Below are 24,656 nucleotides of genomic sequence, written 5' to 3'. Positions count from 1 at the left end.
TGTAAAGAGGTATGGAAATCAATATATTGCATTGGAGATAGTAAGTAAAGAGACATTGAAACTAAGATATTACATCGGAGACCATAGAAAATGAGGCATTGACAATACATAGGCATAACAAGGCCACTACTACTATTTGTGGTAGGGGGAGGGGGAGGCGTGCAGGGCCCTGCACCCTAAATTTGCTCTAAATTGAGACTAGGTTTAGGATTTGGAGGCTTAAAGAACCAAACTAGATGGCACATCCCATTCAATGAAAATAGGATATGGCTTAAAGAAGGCATTGATGTACGTAAGCATCATCTGATCGGTTTTACCAAGTCTCGTGGATATTAACTTTGTTTAGAATGTTTCCATTCCAAAATTTCTCAAGCATTAAATTTTTGACATTTTAAAAGACTACAATAAGATGTTGAAGTTAGAGATATAAACCTTACTGACCAAGTAATCGACTATTATCATTTCACAAATAAATCTGCATCCATGTGACCATGTTTAAAGCCCATTTGCCAATTAGCTCAAACAAAACATACTGAGATACGTATTTGATCGAACTTCATGTTAAAAAAATTAAAAACATCATAAACAACCAGCTTAATGAATACCATTAATTAAATAAAGATGCCACCAACATGATTGGGATATTGTTCAATATACCACCTGGATCCTTTCTTGTTTCATCCTGTAGAATACCAGGCACAACTTGAAAATCACCATCATTTATGCTGTTATACGCTCAAGCAATGGACACCGGAGTTTTCACATTATGTACAATTTCGAGCTTGTAGTTGTACCCTCAAACCACATGACATCCAAATGCAAATAACCTCCTTTTTTTTTTTTTTTTTTCTCTGTCCATAGAAGAACACAAGTTCGCCTGCTTAGTTCCTCAATCCAACTCCCCAGCTGGGTCCACCCAAGGGGAATTCCTAACAAAGACAAACAAAACCATAAATAAACAAAACTTGAAAAGAAGATATAATTAAACTTCCAGAACTTTGATAACTCCACAGTTAATATTATATGTATTTCACATAGAAAAAAAACATTATTATTGATAAATCTCTTGATATCTTAATCAAATAGAACAAGTTTCTTGTAATCTTCACCAGAGATGGCGAATTTCATCACATCCTGAGGGGTCAGAATTCCACCTCCTTCCAAAAACAAGGTCAACAGATTCTTCGAAAACCCGCTTACTAAGGCCACCCCGTTCTCTGTGGCCATCACTGGAGTCGCTGATGAGTTTCTAAGGTTCCAAAACACTATCTCTGGAACTTTTCTGTATCCTTTCTCCTGGAATTTCCTCTGTATCACTTCATAATCTGTCTCCCACTTCTGAGATGCCTTCTGACTCTCGTCAATTTCCTCCATATCATAGTCATAGTCACAATAGTTATACCTACCACAAGCTTCATCGAACTCCATATCACTGAAAACGAAAACCCTCTTTATCATTTGATCTTCACTCAGATTTCCCTCCACTGCTACTTGTAAGATTCTGTCAAACTTTCTGAAAGTCAGTGCTCGCACCCCATTCCATCATCCTCACAAATTCAGTCTTGGATACAAGGCTGTCTCCTTGGATCTTGTGAAGCTCAGGATTTGCACTGAAAGTAATTACATTACGTACCTTAATTTCCATGGATCTTCACTGAGCTCTGAAACTGACTGCCCCAGAGCCACACACACCTCCATTGGAGTTCCACTCATACTTCCTAATAAGTCACATACTGCAATGCAATTTGTGAGTCTCCCTTTCTTTGATCAATCTTCCACCATTCTCGCCCACTGAAGCTCGGCAACTCTCTCGGCATCCTCCTCATTCAATGAAGCTATAATCTCATGGGGAAGTAATGCACCAGCTGCAATCTTAGCTTTCCCAGTTTGCACTTTCTCAAGATACTCACCAAACCGCTCTGTATCATGCTTTGAGAAGATGCTCTTGTTTGATTTCATGGCCACTGAAGCCACACGGTTGTAGGGAAGTGATCCCCACTGGTTCGAACACATGAAAACCTCTGGCAACTCCAGGGCCTTATGTAATGGAACAACTACTTGTTTTCTCAACCTATCCCTGACTCTATAAACATAGTGAGCCTCCTCAATTCCATAGTATTCTGGATATTCCTCGCGAGGATAAACCTTTCAAGCAATATTTTCACATATCAAGGTGGATTTATCATAAGAAGAATCAATTGTGGGACATCATTTGGAATTGGATGCGAGACTAATCTTGTAAAGCTCACCGGAGTTTAAATACTGTATCAGATTTCAGAAGCTCAGCAAATAAATCTGAAATCTGATCATGTAAGAACCGATAATTAGAATCAGTAGAATACCTGTGCAGGGCTCTTTTGGCAAGAGCAAGTTCTCTCTCCTTTCTCAGTACCCTGGCCTTTTCTTTATCCACAAATTCTCCCAACATATTCTCCACGTCCTTCTCTTCTACAGGAAATTCAACTCCAGGCCTATTTTCTCGCTTGAATTTTGAAAAATAGTTTTGCAATTCAAATAAATTAAACAATAAATAATTTTTCGTCAAACATGAATAATAATATTATAATAAAATCATAAATTATATATATATATATATATATATATATATATATATATATATATATATATATATATATATATTAAAAAATATACTATTTAAATTTATGTTAGAAATATAATGATATTAATAACTTTGCAATTTTTTTTATTAAAAATTAATAATAATAATTTAAAAACAATAATTACTAAATATTATTTTAAAAACAATAATTATGAATAATATTTTATTTAAAATAAAGAATGAATAAATTTTAGCTTTTGCAACATGTAACTAGTTAAGTTTTCATTACATATATACATTTAGTATTTAATTATCAACATAATATTTTATAATATTTTAAGTTAATTTACAATTAATTGGATCAACTTTTTAAATTTCAAATTATTCCTAAAAATTAAAAGATTCATTCAAAAATTTAAACTATTAATTATGTGTCACATAATTTATAATTTCTTTACCTAGTGAGAAAATTATAAAAATATAATTGTGTGTACAGGAAAAATAATAAAATCATGAATCAGAATATATTACTTTTGATCTATGATTTTCTTAGTAATTAAATCTTTTTTTTTAGTTCCAAATTATTTTTAAAAAATGTTAAATCCATTAATTTAATACAAAGTTTCGCTTGATTTGAAATTCATTTCTCTAATGAGAAAATTTATAAAAATATAACTATGTGTAGCAAAAAAGAAAAAAAAAAGAGTTTCAAATTATCCATAATTTTTTTTGTATTAATGGATTTATTATTTGAGTTAGAAAAAGCCAAAATATTTGATTTTTTCTATTAAGTTAAAAGTAACCTATTGACATCGTCCAACATAACTAAAGTGAACTTGTTATCAATAGGTTTACTTTAATTATATTGGACGATATCAACAAGTTACTTTTAACTTAATAGAAAAAGCAAAATATTTTACCTTTTTCTATTCAGCCAAAAAACAAACACCACATAAGTCTTGTTTAATTTGAAGTATCAGTATTTGAATTTTAAATTATTTTAAAAAATTACTAGACTCATTAATGAATTTAGTACACTTAATCTTGTTTAATTTAATGTTCATTTGTCAAATGAAAAAAATTGAAAAATAATGGTTCTATGCAATAGAGAAACAATATAGTCGTAATAAATCAATTTTCCATGAATTTATGGTACTAATTAATTTAGTATTTAAAATTTAAATTATTTTTAAAAATTATTAGACTCATTAATGAATTTTGTTTAATTTAAAATTTATTTGTGTAGTAAAAAAAATTATAAAAATATAATATATGTAAATAAGAAATTAAACAAGTCATTTAAAATAAATTTTGATACATGACTTTCTAATATTATTAAGTTTCATGACTTTTAATATCAATTAAATTGGTTTTTGAGTTTTAAATTATTTTAAAAATTAATAAATTTTATTTATCATTTTTAATTTGGAATTTATTTGCTTAATGAAAAAAATTAGAGAAATATTAAACAATAAGGTGCTAATATAGTTGTCAGGTGATTTATTAAGGATCATGAGGTGTTATGTTGAAGACACGAAACAAAAAAATATGAGTATCGACTAAAGAATGTCATTGGGAGAAGGCTCCATCTAAGTCATATACAACTTATGTACTTACTTGTCATATTTAGTAGATTTGATCTATGACTTGATTATATAACTCTGGTTTTTCATAGGTTTTTTTATCATGTAATTAAACTTTAAACGATCAATGCATATCATTATGAAAACAATTTTCAAAAACAGTTTTCTTGCGTTTTCTAGAACAAAAGTTTATTAAGGAACTTCAAATGTTCTCAAATTATTTTCTCTATTTTCATATATTTTTTTTAAATGATTTTTATTTGTAATGTTTTATTTTGTATCATTTTTCATATTTTTAAAATAGCCCTCCTTAAAAAAAAGGGAAAATAACTGAAAATAATTAAAATATGATATTAGAAAACATCCTTCTTTCATAATTAGTTTTTTTTTTAATATTAAAAAACTACTATTTATAAAAAATAAAAAATTAAATTTGTTTTGATTTTGAAAACAAAAAAAAAAAAAAACTGTATTTAAAACGGTTGTCAATCAGGCTCATATATATACCAAAAGAGATCGTTGGTGTTTCAAGGACTTCTTATTCATGTTTATAACTTTGAGGTCATGTTTGACACGTGGGAATGAGGAATGAGAATGAATATTTGTTTTCATTCCTATTTTGCCTTGAATATGAATTTGGTGATTTCGATTTTTGTATTTGGATGCATATATGAATGTGAGGTTGGAATGATTAGTTGTTTCCATTTCAATTGTAGGTAACAATGGAAATGAAAATGAAAAATGAAATAAATTAACAATAATATCCACACTTTTACCTTAAACTAATTTTTTATTTTCATTTAAAAAAAATAAAAAATAAAAAACTCTCACACTATACATTATTTTTTTCACTTTAAAAATCATCTTTGAGAGTTTGTTGATCTTAGTGTAACGATTCCTGGTGAAGAAATTAGATAAAAAGAAAAAAACACACAGATTTAACGTGGTTCGATGGATTGTCTAAGTCCACAGGAACAAGGAAGAAAACTTTTATTATATGTAAAATTAGGGTTATATAAAAGGGTATTATACTAATCCTCAGGTAATGAAATTTCAAAAATACCTCTAAACTGTACCAACCTATATCAGTCGCCCTTAACAATAAAAATACAAGCTTGAATGACAAATGTCATCATTCCACTCTGCTCCACTCCGATATTTGGCCATTTTTCTCCATATATGTATTTCCCTCAATATGAGCCACATACTACAACAAAGTTTTTTGCTAAATAAAAGAAAAAATTATTTGGGCATATGATTTTTTTTAAAAAAAATTGTTTTTTAAAATTCATACCATTATTTTATTATTGATCTCTAGAAACAATTTTTTAAAACAAAGTAAAATAAATAACAATTTTTTTTTCAAAATTTTCACTAAAGAAATAAATTTCAAATGAAACGAGACTTTATATTGAATTTATTAATATGTTTAATAATTTTTAAAAATAAATTGAAACTCAATATATATAATGACTATAAAAAATAATGGACATAATTAATGCTTTAAATTCCTTAATGAATAATTTTTAAGAATAATTCGAAATTCAAAAAATAGATTAATTAATTATACATCAAATAAAAAAAATCATAATACCATGTTCATAAGCGAGTACTAAATGTAAAGGAATTATTAAATCAGTAGAATTGATATGATTGTTATGGATGGTCAAACATCGAATAAACGAGTATCTTTGTGAGATGGAATAAGATTCTCCTTGAGAAATGTTTCTAATAAATATTGTTTTTTATGTATGTAATGCAAAATTTGGCTCATCTATACCTTAAAATAATTAAACTTTCTTTATTTTAAAATTCATTTAACATAAAATAATATTAGAAATTATTAATTTTGAATTATTATTATTTATTTTTAACACAATAAATCAATTATCCAATGTTAATATCCATATTTTTATAATATTTATAAAAAAATTAAATTTATTTATGATTTTATTATAATAATACTATTTATATTTTATTAAAAGTATTTATTTTTAATATATTTATAATTAAAAAATTATTTCTTTTTTAATAAAATAAAATTTAGTTTATATATATAAATTGAATTACAATTTGTTTTTTTACAAAATAAAAAAAAATCTTTTTAAAAACAACTTATCCAAAAAACAATTTGATTTTTTTAATTTTGGAAAAATGTTTTTAAAATAACTTGCACTATTGATTCAAAATAATTTCTATTAGAGATTAATTGAAATCGCACTTATAAGTAAGATTTCATTTCCCTTGAATCATTCTTGATTTCATTCTCCTGGTCACTTGAGTTATCCCAACATGTGAATAGATGAAAAAATGAATAAGATGTCCATTCCACTCCTCATTCTCACATACCAAACATCACCTAAGGGAATTCATGGTGTAATATCATCCATGAATGGCCCTCAAAGGGCAAGTTCTAGTTGACTTCATTACAAAAGTCTTGTCCTCCAGTGACCAACAGTGAAATAATCAAAGTAATTAGTGAACTCTCTTTGTCGAAAGATTGTCAAAGGCGTTAGGCACCAGAGTTAGAATCTTCTTATGCTCCTCTAAGGGTGAACAGGTAGAGAAAGTGGTTAGACCTAGCTTCCCAACTTTGAATAATTAATGAGATGGAATACAAATCATTGTTGATAGGCATGGAATTGGGCCCAATCCTCTTAGTTTCGTGTTTGGTCATCAAAAGTGATTTCTAGCTTGTGATGAATCAAAGAATAGCTAACAAATTGATTTAATTCTTCCTATAGAAAAACAATCGAAGATTCATCTCTAAGTGCTTAATCCATATTTTTATGCTCTAATTGGGAGGTATAGCATATAAAGTCTATCTTATTAATCCTTGATTGTCTCATAGTCGTTATTGTGAAATCACTTATGTTTCCAGCAACATCTAAGATAGAGTGACTTTTTGGTACCTTGGATTTATTCCTATTTCCCACTTATTCCAATAATTTCATCTTCTTCTATATATTAGAAACAACAAATGCAATACATTAATGACATAATCATTTTGGTAATATCTAATGTCTTAAACACTAGAAGGCTTGCTTTACTTGACTCGTTACACCAAGTAACCTACGTGACTTTCTTAATATCTTTGGGACTAGGACAATTAGATAACACATGTCCTAACTCTCCACATTTTTATTTTTTACTTTTTGCTTTCCTTTACTTTTCAAGAATCAAGCATAACCTAAAGAAAGTAAAGTTAAATGGAAAATCATCAAGCCTTCAAACAAGATAAGAATATTGAGATGCATTCAATTGATCTGGGACAATTCAACTCAAAATCCAGGAGAAACGCAAAGCACAATATGATGTTTATGGTGAAGAACTAGTCTAAAATATTTGTTGAAGATATTACAAAGGACTTGGTAGATTTTACCTGGTTATGGTAAGTGTCCCAACACAAATTTCCCACATAATTTTTCACCTCATCAACCTAATCCAATCCACATGAGATGGAAAATAAAGAATAACCCACAAAGGTGGTGCTTAAAAGCCCTCTAAGTCAACCTAATCTAATCCACAAGAGATGGAAAATAAATAATAACCCATAAAGGTGGTGCTTAGAAGCCCTCTAAGTCAACCTCATCCAATCCGCACGAGATGGCAGATAAAGAATAACCCACAAAGGCACACGAGATTAATTATGGGGCTCTAGCCCCAACTTGTATTTTATTCCTATTCTAAGTAATAATACTAGACGTAACAAAGCAAAACTCCCACAATATCTTTGGTGAATTCATTCTCTCTCTCTCATGTTGTCCCCTTTTTTTATAAGTGTGGCACCACCTACTCCATATTTGACTAGGAGTAAGCAATCCTAGTCCCTACTCAAACTCTTTTCATAAGGTGTGGCACGAACCACTCCTATTTTGACTAGGGATAAGCAATCCTAGTCCAACTCATACTGCAATTACAATCAGAATCTAAACTCCTACTCAAACTCAAATTGCAATCGTAATTAGAATCCAACTTGTAGCTTTCAAATGTCTTTGATTCATTCCTTATCCATTTGAAACTCCTCATGTTGTTGCCTCTTGGATCTATTCATTTACTTGCCAAGACGTCTCTCTGACGCTCTATTACATTCATCTTTGTGCAACTCATGTGAGTGCTAAGCCTTTCTTGGCATCTATCCCTAGATCGTGTCCCTGCCAAGGCAACATTCCTGCTACTGCAACACCATGCCATCACCAAGCCTCTCTTGGTGCAACAACAAGTCATGACATTGCACCCATGACTCTCCCTTGCTTCCTCTTAGTGCTCTCATGGGTGCAAGGTGTCTGCCCAAGAGGACCTTAGTGCTGCAATGTTCATGTCAAAGGATTATTAGTAAGGAAACACAAGACTTATTAATTGTATTTGCGATTTACTATTGTACAATCTATATAGTCTACTGTAGGATAGAATACGGATGTAGCTCCATTTTGGGTGAACCTTGTGAATTCCAATGAAGTTATTTTTATAATTAGACAATGCTTCATTTTCCTTACCTTTACAAAAATAAAATTCAAAATATGGACTTCTACTACAACATGTCAACATTGTGCATGTGAAATCAATTTACAAAGGCCAATGGTTAGGTTAATTAGGAGTTCCTATTTGACATTAAAAGAAAAATAGCTCAGTTGATTTGCACAATGAGCCAATGTGGATATTAACCGGAGAATCACCTTAACCACAGAAACTAAGGCGATTCTGCTATTTTTTGGGTCATCTCCATTTTGTGCATATGTAGGGCAGCTAGTCAAAGCATGAGATACATATTAATTTGTATTCCGAAGTCTAAATCCTAAATCTTCATTAATATGCTGCAAGAGGGGTCTGATTTAAATCTTGGAACTCAACCCAGGAGTTCTAATCAATAATTCGAATTGTTCCTCAAGACGTTCACATGTTTCCTATATCTTGTTTATAAAGTTAACCATCCGAAGTGAGAAATGGAGAAACTCCAATTTGGACATTTGCAGTTCCAATCACAAAACAAGCTAACTCATTTCATTCATTAGTCTTGACATACAAAAATAAAAAAATAAAAAAATAAATTAAAAATAAAATAAAATAAAAACCATGCATCCATGAGTGGAAGACTATTAATGTCGCTACTTTACCAAGTTTGTGAGATTGAGATGGCAATGACTTTTTTCTCCCTTATTCGCTATCATGCGTTGATATTTAGCAGAGACATATTGCTGTTTTTCCCTCCGCCGCCTTGGTTGGAACAGAAACACAAGAGGCCAAAAGGAGCCCCACTTCACTGACCTTCGGTTCCACGAGCACGAGGTAGGTGCTCCTACTTTTCAACTCGTTAATTGGCATGCAAGTGGATCCACTCAAGAGAAAAAGAATCGCTCCTACTTGGTGCAGTATTTCCAGAACAAATCTTCCAAAACATACCCATCTATAACGCTGAAATGCAAATCAATTAGACTTGTGTCCCTCCCATATAGGCTGCCACCCATGTCTACTAGTTTTACCTCGTCATCTAGTAATGTAGCATGGCTTAGTTTCTATCGTTACAAGATCCATTGTGCTTTCATTGCATGGAGTGTCTAGAAAGATCTAGCAGCATGTGCTGTTGTGGTGCCAATCAGAGATAATAATCTTCCATTACTTGAAAGAGTGGTAGAATTTTTGAATCAATTCTTGTCATGGCCTTCACCCAGTGTTCAACTGCATGAAATCAAACTTATGAAGTTGAATGAGGTCGTGTGATCCTTGGTTCATATTTGGCCTCAAAAGAAGAAAAAGTGAGGAACTTGTCTTTGATTCAGTCCCCTTGGGAATCTTTGGAGCTATCGATGTGATAATTCTCTTTTGGAGCTAGCTTTGGAGGTTTCTTCCTTCCTGTATAATTTCTTCCACGAGCTTTGAACTATCATACATGATTGTAGGAGGCTTCAACCCATGACGTTAAAGTCAAACTCAAGGTTGGTTGCGTAACCAAAACCAAGTAAACCCTAGGTAAGTTGCCATTTTTCTCAAACTCGAACCAATATTCCTATATGAATAGGACTGAAACATAGAAAGTTAGCAACCGGGGTTTAGGTTTTGCAGGGGAGGTGTGATTTGGCCTACATTTTTTCTTTATTGATTCATTCAATGCGCAAAATAGTTGATTTCTGGACAAAAGAGACTGCTTTGACTCGAACCAATTTTAATCTGAACTCATTTTGGGTGATCCCCAGAAGAAACACCACCCATGGGGAAAAGAAGTTATTTATTTATTATAGTTTCTATGACACCTTTTAACAATATTTTTACCGGACTCTTTCCTTAATGAAGAAACACCTTTTAACAATTACTGAATCCACCATTGAAATTCTGAAACAAATTTGCCCAACTAGATCTTTGGGTGCCCAAGTTTGCAGCCTATGTGACATTATAATGATAGAAACTGATAAACAAGATTCCAAAATAGTTGTGGAACAAAAAACTGGTTTACTTGCACAGGAAAACTGATCATAAATGTACTCGATTGAAGCAAGCCGTATACATGTTGTATGCACTTGTCTTTCTTCATCAAATATATTAATGGCTATCTGAAGATACATAAATGTACTCTATAACTATGCCTTTATTTAAGATTAAAAAAATAATGCCAACCGCTAGACAGCTGCACAGGAAGAAAAATCCAAAAGCTGTGATCACACCTCAATAGTCCATAGTCGGGTGTGTCCTCGGCCAAGCGTCCAAGTTTTCAACCCGGTAGGGCACAAATGGACCCTATTATGTTTATGGTCACAGTAACACGTGTCATGTGGGTATTGGGAGATACTTGCTATAAAAGGTCACGTAATTCTTCCAGTTTTGCATCATCTGATCAGCTCAAACTCAGAAATGTCTCCCACATACTTGCTAGTGTTGTTCCTTGGAGTGGTGGTTCTCACCACCCCATCTCTTGCTGATTACCCCAAGCCCCCTCCAATCAAGAAGCCACCACCGGAGCACAAGCCTCCGGTGGAGAAGCCACCTCCAGAACACAAGTCACCCACAAAACCTCCCAAGGGAGAGAAACCACTCCCAGAACACAAGCCACCAACCCCAATTGGTAAACCTCCCAAGGGAGAGAAACCACCACATTATGGTCACAACCCTGGCCACCCTCCTGTCGAGAGCAAAGAAGACTCGTACAAGCCGCCTCATAAGATTGAGCCTCCTTCAGCTCCGATGAAAAAGCCAGAAGCTCCTGGAAAGAAGCCATCAACTCCGCCCCACAAGCCACCGCACAAACCTCCATCTCCCTCCCATCCCAACTGAGTGACTTTGGTTGGCATAAGTAGTATGCAAAATAAGAGCTGCTGTGCACCGGTCTTATCCTTTTCTACGTGTTAATTGTGGCTATGTGTCAGTCACTACTACATCTTGTTGGGGAATGTCTATGTGGGTCACTCTTTGTGGTATTTGTACCTTGCTTGTAGGCGACGATCACTGTGACGCTATTTATTCTATTATATACAGAATATTGAGTGTTACCAATACTGCTGTCTACACTTTGGATTTCCTTCTATATAAATTCACTTAGAAACCATTGATTAAGGGTAAGAAACTATATATATCATGAAGTGGTTTATGATGGTCAGCCAAATGCATGCTTCATAATTAAACCGAAATTCCTGATGGGAGGAAGAAGACTGTTTGATTTGCAAGTATATATACATGGCTGATGTTGTTCAGTCAAAGCCCAATGATTGACACTTACAGACTGATCACTAAGTGGCATGTATGCATGACCACAGAACAATGCAACCAAACGAGAGCATGGAAGCCGTCATATGTTTTGACAAATGACGGAGTCGCAATTTCAGGCTTCAGTATCAATCAGGCCTTCACCTGTTTCAACCATTGAAGTACTGAAAAAAGTCGACCTCACTTCCATGTGATCCTTGCCCCAGTTCCCACAAAATCCAAATTAATCCAACATAAATGCATGCTTTAAAAAACGATGCTCTTCTGTGTATGTGTGAAACATATGAGAAATGCCGAAATTGACATGGAGCAAACTAATGCTTTTGTTTCGGAAATATCTTAAATTCTCTTTTACATCAAATAAAATACTATCAAAATCCAAACAGTAATTTGCAAACTAATTGAGCTTTTGTACACATTGTTTTATCTTTTCTGATCCCTTTTCCCTCCCTTTTTTCGTTTTTTGTTTTAAATATTTATTAAAGGTCACCATCCTACATGGGAAAAGGAAAAACGCCAATTTGGACTTTTGCACGTTCCATTCACAACTGCGCTCACACATAAAGTAAAATACCATTCGATACTTTGAAAAGAACTTCGAGTGAGTGTAACAACCCCTTCTCTCACTAGCATGTGACATGAATTTTACTACTCTTTTTTCCTAGTTTGTTGTTGACATTTTTTTCTTTCCCCCATTTGTAAATTATAAATATTTTTTTATTCTTGTTTTATCCGAGCATGGAATCCAGGAGGTAGGTGTCGGAGCAAATGGTCCAACTTTTCAACTAAGTAACATGCAAATGGACCCACTCACGACTATGGGTTACCCAAGAACAAACCTTCCAGAACAGAACTCTAAATGTGAAATGCAAATAAAAAAGACAGTGCCCTCAGTGAGTTATACCCAAAAGAAAGTAAGAACCCCCCACGAACGACCAATTTGTCTTTGATTCAGACTCCTTGGAATTCTCTTGGTGATATCTCCTTAATAATTATCTTTGGTAGCTAACTCTGAAGGTTTTTCCCTGCCTGTATAACATCTTTTTATGGTGTCCAGAAAACAAAATAATTATGGTGCGAATTAACCTCATTTGCCTCTTTTTAGCATGCAGAGCAGTGAAGAGTTTTGTGCCCTCTCTTTACTGTAAACATTGAATGGCAGATAAAGACGTGTATTATTGCACCTCTTAACAAAAATACAGTGGTCCAAGAGATAAAAGTAAACGATAAAATTACAGCCACATTGCACTCCGTTGTCTCTTGATAAAATATAATACGATTGACGGATAATATCTCATTTAAGAATTAAACAACTACATAATTGTGTTTAGTTGATAGAGGGAAAAAGCAAGGCGGCTGTAGAGAAAGCAAAAGGCCAAAAGTGGATGTTGAAGTTTTCAACACTGTACGACCCAAATCGCCCCATTACACATGGGTCATAATGACACGTGTCATTTCATTATTGGGTGTGATCCGCTATAAAAGGCTGGCCAATTCTCCTACTTTTGCACCATCTGAGCCCAAACCCAAAGATGTCTCCTACATACTTGCTAGTGGTGTTGCTTGGCCTGGTGGTTCTCACCGCCCCCTCACTTGCTGATTACCCAAAGAATCCCCCATTCGAGAAGCCACCACCAGAGCATAAGCCTCCGGTGGAGAAGCCACCTCCTGAACACAAGCCTCCGGTGGAGAAGCCACCTCCTGAACACAAGCCTCCAGTGGAGAAGCCACCTCCTGAACACAAACCAACCCCATTGGAAAAACCTCCCAAGGGGGAGAAGCCACTCCCAGAACACAAGCCACCAACCCCAGTTGGCAAACCACCTAAGGGAGAGAAGCCACCACATTATGGTCACAACCCTGGTCACCCTCCTGCTGAGAATGCTGAAGACTCATACAAGCCACCAACCCCAGTTGGCAAACCACCTAAGGGAGAGAAGCCACCACATTATGGTCACAACCCTGGTCACCCTCCAGCTGAGAATGCTGAAGACTCATACAAGCCACCTCGGAAGATTAAGCCTCCTTCAACTCCAGCAGAGAAGCAACCAGGTCCTGGAAAGAAGCTGCCAACTCCTCCGCACAAGCCACCCCACAAACCTCCTACTCCCACCCATCCCAACTGAGTGACTTTGATCAGTATGAGTAGTAGTACGTAAAATAAGAGCTGCTATGCACCCGTAATTTCCTTTCTTGTGACTCATATGTAGTGTTCTATATCTGTCACTTCTATGTCCTATTCTGGAATTTTGACGTAAGTTGCTCATAGCAAGTGTTTGCCCCATGCTTATAGCTGATGAGCACTGAGACATACGTACGCTGTTAATGCTATTTATGTCGATAATATTTTGTGCTATCTATATTTAGCTTTCTTGAATATATCCAGTACTATCAATCACAACTTATTTTCCATGGAGAGGTAGGTTTCTGAACAGCAAAATTGTGCCAACAAGTCTCATTGAGAAAAAAGAGAATTAAAATATAACTACAAGCATTCATAATCATGAATGCACCTTTATCCCATCCAATGATGAAACCATCAAGCATTTGCATCCAAAAATAGAACAAGTATTGAGTTAGTACTGTCTTAATCGCATTAAACAAATGTTTGCTTAATATTTAAACAGCAATTTATAATGAGACTAAAGGCAGAATTTGACTTTAAGTATGAAGACTTGTCCTTGATTAAAGTGGCTGGGCCACACTAATATATAACCTAGTGATTGACTGTTCCAATCTTCACAAAGTGGCATATATGGCTGCAGACCACCTGATATGAATGCTCCAGTCACTTAAAAGCATCGATATCTACATTGTCTTTTCTTCTTCACAATGACAGAAATAGCTTTCCTGGAGTAACAGGGAAGTGGGAATTGGAAGACATGCTAGAGCCTTAGAGGATAAATTGCAACAGAAGGACCAGTAATAGTTGTGTTATGTGGACACAATCTTCTCAAATTTCAACCATTGAAATCAGGAAAGAAAACAATCTATTTTAGATCCTTGTTGAATTCCCAGAAAACTGAACATTTGCCAAGCCTTCCCTCTTATCGATACACTCACTCCATTTTTCAATTGATGGCCTCTGCAGGCGGGCACCATCTATCACATGAGTACTTCCAGAATTTAGATTGAAGTTCACCTGGTTATATATCAATTTTAGTTGCAGAAAGCATGAACCATAAACACATGGTTGCTGATAATGTGACACAAACATGGTCCGAATTTAACATGACTGTCATCTGAACTAGTGCTAGTAATCCTTTATCACGATAAGGTTACTTTAAAGCCGGGAGAAAACTATAATGGTCAAATGCAAATGATATTGACTGTGCCCCACCTTAGCGTCACTGCTTACGCCACCCTCCGGCAGTGAATGAGATGAAGACACACTACTCTCCTAGTAAAGTAAAGCCACCGACACCAGATCTTAAGCCACCATCTTATGTCCACCACGTGGATACACTCCTGAGCGTGAGAGTTCTGAAGTCTGGCACGTGCATCTCACAATTTGGGAAACGAACCAACCTTAGATCAGGAAAAGCACTATGAGGCCGTAGAATCTTCTTAGTTAAGTTCTCATTTGTTTCCAAAATGAGAAGAAATGTGGATCAGATTTCATCCACGATTCAGTTCCTTGAAGCTATTGTTTTTGTTCAAATGGCTTTCTCCCTTGACATTAGTGGTAAAGCTCAGGGCGGGTTTGGCAACTGGCTCCAAACCAACATCACTAAAGGTCTGTTACCATTTTCTCAAATTTGAACCAGTTCATATGGGAATGGACCTGAATAGTAGAAACCAGAGTTGACGTGATCCTTGAGCTCTCTAAGATAGAGCCAAATCAAACCAAGCCAAGGTTAACATGGATCATTTGGTTCAGATGAGAGAGGAGATGAAAACAGAGGGAAACAGAGAGAGAGATGAGAGGAAAAATGTTAATATTATTTATCTGTTGTCTTCTACAATAACAGGGCAGGCATTATATATAATGAGGTCCTAACCAACTGTACACGTGGAGCTACAAGACTAGAGGGAAAAGAATATCCTAACTAATTACATCTTTAGGCTTAAGATCCCCCCTCAAGCTCATTGGTCTAGTGAGAACAGTAAGCTTGGAGCGTAGAGTGATGAAACGTTGGGTGGAGAGAGGCTTGGTCATGCAATCAGCAAGTTGATCATCAGAAGGTGTAAACTGGAGAGAGAGAGAGTTGAAGAGCACGTTCCGGGACAAAGTGATAGTCGATTTCCACATGTTTTGTGCGGGCATGCAAAATAGGATTGGCAAAGTATGCGGCACTGATATTGTCATAGAGAATGAGGGGAGGTCGAGTGGGAGTAATGGAAAGTTCACGAAGAAGAGATTCAGTCCAAGCAATTTCAGCAGCCCCATTTGCTACCGCTCGGTACTCTAATTCGGCGTTGGAGCGGGAGACCACTTTTTGTTTGGAAGATGACCAAGAAGCCAGATTAGAGGCAAGAAAGAGGCAGTAGCCACTAGTTCTACGCCTGTCATCAGGGCAGGAAGCCCAGTCGACATCTGTATAGCAAGTGATGTTGAAGTCATAGGAAGACTATAGGAAGAGACCAAAATGAGATGTGCCCTTTAAGTACCGGAGAATACGTTTAACAGCCTGCCAATGAACATCAGAGGGATGGTGCATGAATTGACACACTTTATTTACTGCAAAAGCTATATCTGGGCGTGTCATGGTACAATACTAAAGGGCACCAACAAAACTTCGATAATCTGAACCATTTTCAAGAGCCACTCCATCATGAAGAGAGAGATATGTGTTGGAGGACATAGGAGTGGGACATGGCTTGGCATCTAACATAGCCGCCTAGGTAAGGAGATCAGTGATATACTTTGCTTGGCTAAGGTGAATACCAATAGGGGTGTGATGAACCTCCAAGCTCAGAAAATAGTGCAAAGGACCAAGATCCTTTAAAGAAAACCGATGATGCAACTGTTGGATAAGGTGAGTAACCTGAGGAGAGTGGCTCCCAGTGACGATTATATCATCCACATAGACAAGAACAAGAAGTAACCCATGAGACGAATGACAAATAAATAAGGAAGAGTCATTCTTAGAAGTAACAAATCCCAAGTGTAGCAGAGAAGTACTCAGCTTAGTATACCAAGCCCGAGGTGACTGTTTAAGACAGTAGAGAGACTTATCCAACTTGCAGACATGAGTAGGATAGAGAGGATCAACAAATCCAGGCGGTTGTTCCATGAAAACGTCTTTAGCTAAGAAGGCATTATGAACATCCAGCTGTCTAATACACCAATTCTGGGAAAAAGTAAGACTGAGCACAATACAGATAGTAGAAGGCTTGACAACCAGGCTGAATGTTTCGAAGTAGTCAATACCTTCAGTTTGATGATAACCCTTAGCTACTAAGCGGGCCTTGTATCTCTCAATTTGGCCATTAGGCTGAAGCTTTAGCTTAATTATAGACCCATTTACAACCGATTACTTTGCCTAAGGAAGGTGAATGAACAAAATGCCAGGTCTTGTTGTGTTGAAGGGCAGCAAACTCCAATTCCATGGCTTGCTTCCATGAAGGATCTTTAATAGCTTGAAGAAAGGAAGTATGCTTAGTGAGAGAACCTATGGAGACACTCAACAGCAACTTCGGTTTATAGATACAAACCTTAGATCTGGTCACCATAGGATGAATATTGTGAGTGCGAGAAGAAGTAAGTAAATTTGTATTCACACAAGGTACAAGCAGGTCCACACTAGGAGAAGGTGGAGAAGGATGTGGAATAGATGGAGATAGAGTGTGAAGAGGAAGGAAGAGAGGTAGGAGCAACGAGAGGGGAACAAGTACTAGAGGTAGAAGAAGAAGAGGGAAAAGAATGAGGTATAGATGAAGAAATAGGAGGAGATGGGGAGAGGAGAGGCAAGGGAATGAACAGAGGAACTGATAAAGAAGAGGAAGAAGAAATAGACTGAGAGAGAGAAGATTTCAAATTCTTGAATGGAAAAGAATCTTCATTAAAAATCACATGGCGAGAAATATACACCCCCCTAGAATGAATGTCAAGACATAGATAACCTTTGTGGTGTGAACTGTAACCAAGAAAAACACACTCCAGTGACCTGTATTGGAGTTTATGGGTATTATAAGGGTGCAAATATGGAAAACAAGAGGAACCAAAGACCTTAAGATGAGTATAAGCTGTGAGTTTGTGATAGAGTGCGAAGTAAGGGGATTGATGATGCAGCACAAGGGTAAAGAGACGATTAATAAGGTAAGTGGCAGTTTGAAAGGCATAAGGCCAATAAGATAAGGGCATACCCGAGCGAGCAAGAAAAGACAATCCCATTTCAACCGCATGGCGATTGTTTTACTCAACCCGCCCATTTTGTTGTGAGGTGTATGGACACGATAAACGATAGAGAATGCCCATATTTGAAAACGGTATGGAGACAGATCGAAACTCACCTCCCCAATCAGATTGGACAGCCTTAATCTTGGTATTAAATTTATTTTCAATGAGAGCCTGAAACTTGAGAAAAATAGGATATTCTTCATCTTTTTTTTTTTGAGCAAATAAAACCAAGTAAAACGAGTATGATCATCAATGAAAAGTAAAAAATAACGAGCACCAAAAATAGAGCGAACGGGAGAACGACCCCACAGGCCTGTATGAATTAACTCAAAAGGTTTTTCTGCAATGGATGGAGATAGAGAAAAATGAAGCTTGTGGCTATTTGCTAATTGACAAGAATTACAAAAATTAAAACGAATTTTCTATGTTCGAGCAATGTTACAAGAATCAAAGATTTGATTAACAACAGATAAAGCTGGGTGGCCTAGTCTCTTGTGCCACAGATTTGGATCCTTGATGTTGGCTATGAAAACTTGAGGAGGAAAGGAAACAGCAGAAGGAGAGCATGACAACTGAACTTTATATAAGCCATTATCAAGTTGACCCTGAATGAGAACTCTCTTCGAAACCTGATCCTTGACAAGAAAATGAGTGGCATAAAATTCAACAAAAACTTTATTATCATAACACAATTTTCTAACACTAATAAGATTATTTGAAAATTTTGAAGTGTGATATACCTGATGTAGAACAAGAGGAGAATACGAGGATGGTAGTTTTGAAATACCAAGATGTGAGATACAGAGTTGCTTACCATTCCCAATTGTCACCTGTTCTGAACCACTAAATGGTGTCACAGTGTCAAGCATGTTGATGTCCGGAGTAAAGTGATGTGTAGCACCTAAGTCCATATACCAATTTGTATCGAGAACCGTGTTATGCGTAGCAGCAGGATGAGCCATTGTAGGGTAAGAAAATTTTGGAGGATTAGGGAGCTAGGAATTTGTGGTGAGAACAGTATTGAAAGATTTAGGAGAAGGTTGGGGTGAATAGTTCAAATTTGTGCGATGGAAGCAAATAAGAGCAGTGTGTCCAAATTTACCACAAATTTGGCAATGAGGTTTTTGATTCTGGATTGAAAAATGTGGTTTCCATTGAGGTTGAGGCTGTCGTGGTTGTGGTTGTGGTTTACCCAAAATGCTGGGTTGATATTGACTAGTGGTTGGCTTAAAAGGTGGAGAAGAGTATCTAGGTTGAATGTGAATATGATTGAATAAAGGTTGAGGAGTTGATTTATAAGGTTTCTTGTTCAGATGAGCCATATGGACTTGGGCAGAATGGAGAGAAACAGAGTTTTGTTGTTCAAGCTGGAAGTCATAGCTAAGCAATAGGCTATGGATTTGCTCAATAGTTTGTTGGTCAGATCGATTTTGAATGGAGGTAACAAAAGAATTATACTCACAATCTAATCCATTGAACAAATAGATAAGATGGTCTTTCTCATAAAATGGCTCTCCTATTGCTGCAAGACTATTGCAAATGGATTTGAGCCTTTGAATATATTCACCAACTGAGAGTCCATCTTTCTTGAGTGTTTGAAGCTTGGTGCGAAGCTCAGTAACCCGCGCCATAGAAGAGGCAGAGTAAATCTGATTAAGGGCGTTCCAAATCTCCACAGCTGTTGAATACCCAACAATTTGAGCAATTATATCTTTGGACAAGAATGCGTACAGCCAACTCGTCAGAAGTCGATTGTATCTCTGCCAGACCGAGTACTCTGGATTGAGGGTTTGTTGTTGCAGATCGAGAAATCGAGGAGGGCAGGGTCGAGATCCATCAATGAAATCATCGAGTCCGTTAACAATGATGACATTCCGAAGCTAATTCTTCCATATGAGGTAGTTCCCATTATCCAGCTTCACTGTGAGAGGTTGATTCATAGACGAGAAAGAAAAAGAGGGTGTGGCTACTGGTGAAGGAAGGTTGTTTGATTGAGATAATGGGTTTTGCACATTAACAGTGCTAGCAGAAGGTGATTCGGAGGTTTCTTTGAAAGGAGCCATGGAGGCTCTAATACCAAGATGAGAGAGGAGATGAAAACAGAGGGAAACAAAGAGAGATGAGAGGAAAAATGTTAATATTATTTATCTCTGTTGTCATAACAGGGCAAGCATTATATACAATGAGGTCCTAACCAACTGTACACGTGGAGCTACAAGACTAGAGGGAAAAGAATATCCTAACTAATTACATCTTTAGGCTTAATAGGTTCATACCAACACAAGTTAGCAGCTTAACATTGCTAAAACAACATAATCTACTCAGTTGAAGGTAATTGTGGATTTCCTAAGGCTATGTTTGGTTCCGGAAAATGTTGAGGAAAACGTAAGGAAAATAAAATAAAGAAAAAAAAAAGAAATATATATATGTAAGATCAATAAATCACTTTTATATAATACTCAACTCATTTCATTTATATTATATCTTCAATATAAAGATTAAATAATTTGAAAATATATAAATTATATTTGGTTTTTTTATGATATTTTTCATAATACAATCAAATATAAGAATTTTTTCTTAATATTTATTTTCCTTTTCTTAATACTTTGTGAAAACTAAACATTATCTAAATGAATAAGGCTAATGTCATGATGCACAAAAACCTATCACAAATTAATCAAAGTGATTTTGGTGCACTAAGGTCATACTCTTCTTTTGAGCATGCACGTGAAAATTAATTAGCATGACAGGGAATATAATTTTAGTCAAACCTATCAGTAGACCGCAAAGAAAAAACAAGTTGCCAAGAAAGAAATTTCTAATACTTCACACGTACATGAAGCACTTCACAGTAGATTTAGAAACGCCAATGTCTACTTATCCAATTAATTTAACTGCAAAACAAGCTAAATACATTGCGCCTCAACAACTCTAATATAAAAATCATGCAATCTTTATAAGAAGAAATTTCATGTCCCATATACCCACTTGCATGTGCTCTATGTCGGTTGCACTCTTAAAAGTCCTCCACCTAGATATAATATAGTAGCTTAAAGCTGGATGAAATCCCATTTAGAGACTAAACAAGTCTATGATTCTGTTTAGGTAAGAAAATCATGCAAAAGAAAAAAGAGACAACATGGCTGCAGAGAAAGAAAAAGGCCAAAAGTTGTGATCACATTTCAATGGTCCATACCTAACCTCTCACTTTAGCATTTAGAAACCGGACTTAGGTGTCGCATTGTCCAATTGTCCGAGTTTTCAAATTCAAGAAGGGAGAATTATGAACATGTGGTGGCCAAATTTTTAGGGAATTTGGACAAACAATATTATATAAAAATATATATATATATATATATATAATATATATATATATATCATCTCGATGTTGCTTTCCAAGTACACAATGCTCATGGATTTCATCAACATGCTTTACAAAAAGGCAAAGCACCATATTTTCTTTAGATAAAAGTTTCAAAGTTTTAAAATTTAGATGCCCATATCTGTGATGCCACGACTGAAAACCATTAAAACAATGAGGCATTTTATATATGCCTAATACAACTAAGAATTGAATGAAAATTTTTCACAAATGGATGCTCCCTAACCCATCAAGCCTATAGGATATTACTAGACAACAAATATAGAGCAACTAAGTAAAAGAGAGTGAAAAAAAAGGTGCAAACAACGATGTGATGTGGTTTGGTGCAACCCCACCTATTTCAATAGTCTCAAGCTCTATTCTAAATTTTGAGAAAATCTACTAGCAAATGTTTTAACTTGTACACTTAGTTTAAGATACATATCGATGAATCTTTGCAATATTTATAAGTTAATTTTACTCACTTGAAAACACTCGCTTTCTAAGTTATACTAAAAATAATACAACAATGAATACAAAAGCTAACTTTGATGAATTAAAAAAAAAAAATTAGCTAGGTTCTCATGGTACAATTAAGGGTGATGTGTAAGTTTTAGAACAAAAGTAAAAAGGGTGTAATAAAAACTTTCAAAGGATGATAGGATCGTTATTCAAGAATTAGACGATTTATAAATGAAAATGCATTATATTTAACTATACATGTGGTTTTTGTACAAAATAGTCATTATAAACATATTTTTGGCCTGTTGATTGACTACCTAATTGATTAGATGACTAGCTATTAGGATTGCATATGACACTGCAAAGTTAATTGATCAACTGCATACTTAGTCAATTTCCATTTTCAAATCCTTTTACTCATGCACATCTCTAGGTGGGATCAAGCGACCATCCAAGCTAGAGATGGTCGCTTGGATTTTGTGTGCTTTTTGGTTTTGTCCAAACTCCGACTAAATATAAAATTGTCTTTCAATATTGATGCTTTTAAAAAATACTTAGAAAAAGTTTGATTTTGATCATTTTAACCATTGAAATGGATTTCATCTAATTTTGTACTTTTGATAGGTCAAGTTTCTTAAATTAATGCATTGAACTAACTTAATTGCACCTTAATTTAGCTTTACATTAATTCCTAGAGACTATCTTGCTTGAAATGATGTCATATCTTCATATTTGAACTTAGAAAGATTTTTACATTTTATAACTTGCTAAACATGCGTTTAAAACAAGGGATTAAACAATAATGGTTTTTTTTTTTGTTATCATAAAAGTAAGTTTTAAGAAAACCTAGGGTAACACAATGTGAACTCTTTGATATAAGCCAACAAAAATTATTTTCCTTCATTGTTGGCTCTCCGTTTCATTTTATAAAAAGCTAGTTCTAGGTATATATCCATTTCTATATTTTTCCTCTCTATCTTCATATGATCTACATAGGTTTACATTGCATGTTGGTAGACGTCATATTTCTTTGCAATTATATGCCAACTCTCCGTCCCAAAATTGACATAATCGCCACTAGATGGCTGCCACATGCTTGACACATCATCCAACAAGATAGTGCCACATGTTCTAGCCATTTTTATTCCAAAAAGGAACCCACAAGTTACTACCCATGCCCAGAAAAGCCAAGAAAAAAAGTTCACTTCCAGCCTTGACAAGCTACAGCCAGTAGTCGAACCTTGCTCCAAGTTTCATTCCTCTTTTCTACCTTGCGGAATTTGTGTGAACATGGCTCTATATAAAGGAGGGAAGACTGATTAAAGATGTATGTAGAAATATGGAGTGGAGTAGAAGTAGTGTAGAAATGTAGGAATAAAGAGGAAGAATGTAGTCTTCCTCTAATGTTGTTGTAATTCTTCTTAAAAGTATCAATTTTCATTTTGGTTTCAAGAGTTTCTGTTTCTCAATTTCACCTTCACATTCTGAATCTAAGTAATGAGGAAGGCATGGTTGTTGTATTTCTGCATAACGACACCTCATTTTTCTCCATTTTTTTGAGACCAAGTCTAGACTTGTTGGGGGCGAGGAGGGCGAGGAATAAACCCTCTTGGTGTCACCATGTTTCCTCATTGCTTGAAAATGTCTCTAATTAATGGGCAAGTAATGGTGTGGTGAGGAGCCTATCTCATAACCTGATCTAGGTTAGCCAAGGTAGTAAAGAGAGAACCAAGGTATAAGTGTAACCGTGAGTTGGCATCAGTCCAAGACATGGGTCACACTACATGCATGAAGTCCTTATCATGTACTGCAAGACATTAACTCCCATTTTCTTTCTTTCAATGTAATTTCAGTATGTTTTGCTTGATTTCTCAAATTTTAGCTCTGCCACCTTCAAGAATAAAAACGAAAATACCAAAACAATTCCCTTTTGCACCTTTCTTGAACTAGTTTTCAATCACTTTCTTGGAGTTGGACCATCTAATTACTCATCACGTACTACAAATTTAATGTCCATACACTGGGGACTTGACCTATCAACTAGAACACAATTTTGAGTTGCAAGTAATAAGCAAATTCAACATATTAGCCAATGAGTCATTTGATTGAAGATGATCTTATGTATGTTAAGAATAATTATTCTTTTACCATCTTAATAGATTTTATAAAATCTAGTTAATCCAACCTAGGTTTACACCCAAGAAAGGGAAGGGGAAAGAGAATTAGTGTTGGTTAATTATAACCAATTTTAACATTAATGAATGTAAATGACAATTCAAGTAATAATAAGAAAAAACAAATAAATAAGAAATCAAGAAATGAGGATTCAAACTCAATTTGAATAATGGTTTGACAAAATTTTGGCTCCACTCTCCTCAAGATTCAAATACAAGTTGAGAGTTCCACTAATCTTCCAAGGCTTCAACCAAGTCTTAATGCCAAGGGACCTTTAACAATATTCAATCAAGAAATGTCTCACTTTTATTTTATTTTTTCTTAAATTTACAATTTAAGGAAATGGGTTTTCCAAAATCCTAACAACAATTGAGGCTTAAGAAGTAAGAAGTTTAGGATTGAAGTAGATGCATTAAGGAAATGCCAATTTAGATTCAATTGCACTCACAACCAAAGCCAATTTTTTTTTTTTTTTTT

The 24,656-nt window shown here is 35.1% G+C and overlaps 2 protein-coding genes and 1 pseudogene across 2 annotated transcripts; 2 read left to right on the top strand and 1 right to left on the bottom strand.

Moving 5' to 3' along the window:
- Positions 1–1,074: 1,074 nt before the first annotated feature.
- LOC117914528 lies at positions 1,075–9,608 on the bottom strand (annotated as a pseudogene).
- A 1,378-nt stretch (positions 9,609–10,986) lies between these two features.
- Positions 10,987–11,406, top strand: LOC117914527 (early nodulin-75-like). Its single transcript, XM_034829877.1, has one exon. It carries the CDS (start codon positions 10,987–10,989, stop codon positions 11,404–11,406), a length of 420 nt encoding a protein of 139 aa, XP_034685768.1.
- Positions 11,407–13,349: 1,943 nt separating this feature from the next.
- LOC117913777 (early nodulin-75-like) lies at positions 13,350–14,245 on the top strand. The gene has a single exon (XM_034828812.1). It carries the CDS (start codon positions 13,368–13,370, stop codon positions 13,959–13,961), a length of 594 nt encoding a protein of 197 aa, XP_034684703.1. The 5' UTR covers positions 13,350–13,367; the 3' UTR covers positions 13,962–14,245.
- Positions 14,246–24,656: the final 10,411 nt, after the last annotated feature.

The sequence above is a fragment of the Vitis riparia genome, chromosome 5 (assembly GCF_004353265.1).
Source record: "Vitis riparia cultivar Riparia Gloire de Montpellier isolate 1030 chromosome 5, EGFV_Vit.rip_1.0, whole genome shotgun sequence".
Lineage (NCBI taxonomy): Eukaryota > Viridiplantae > Streptophyta > Magnoliopsida > Vitales > Vitaceae > Vitis > Vitis riparia.
Note: the sequence above shows the minus strand (reverse complement) of the source record. Positions and strands in the feature narration are given on the sequence as shown.

What these genes read in the sequence shown, in the direction of transcription:
- LOC117914527 (XM_034829877.1), top strand. Translation starts at nt 10,987, where the DNA reads ATGTCTCCCACATACTTGCTAGTGTTGTTCCTTGGAGTGGTGGTTCTC.
- LOC117913777 (XM_034828812.1), top strand. Translation starts at nt 13,368, where the DNA reads ATGTCTCCTACATACTTGCTAGTGGTGTTGCTTGGCCTGGTGGTTCTC.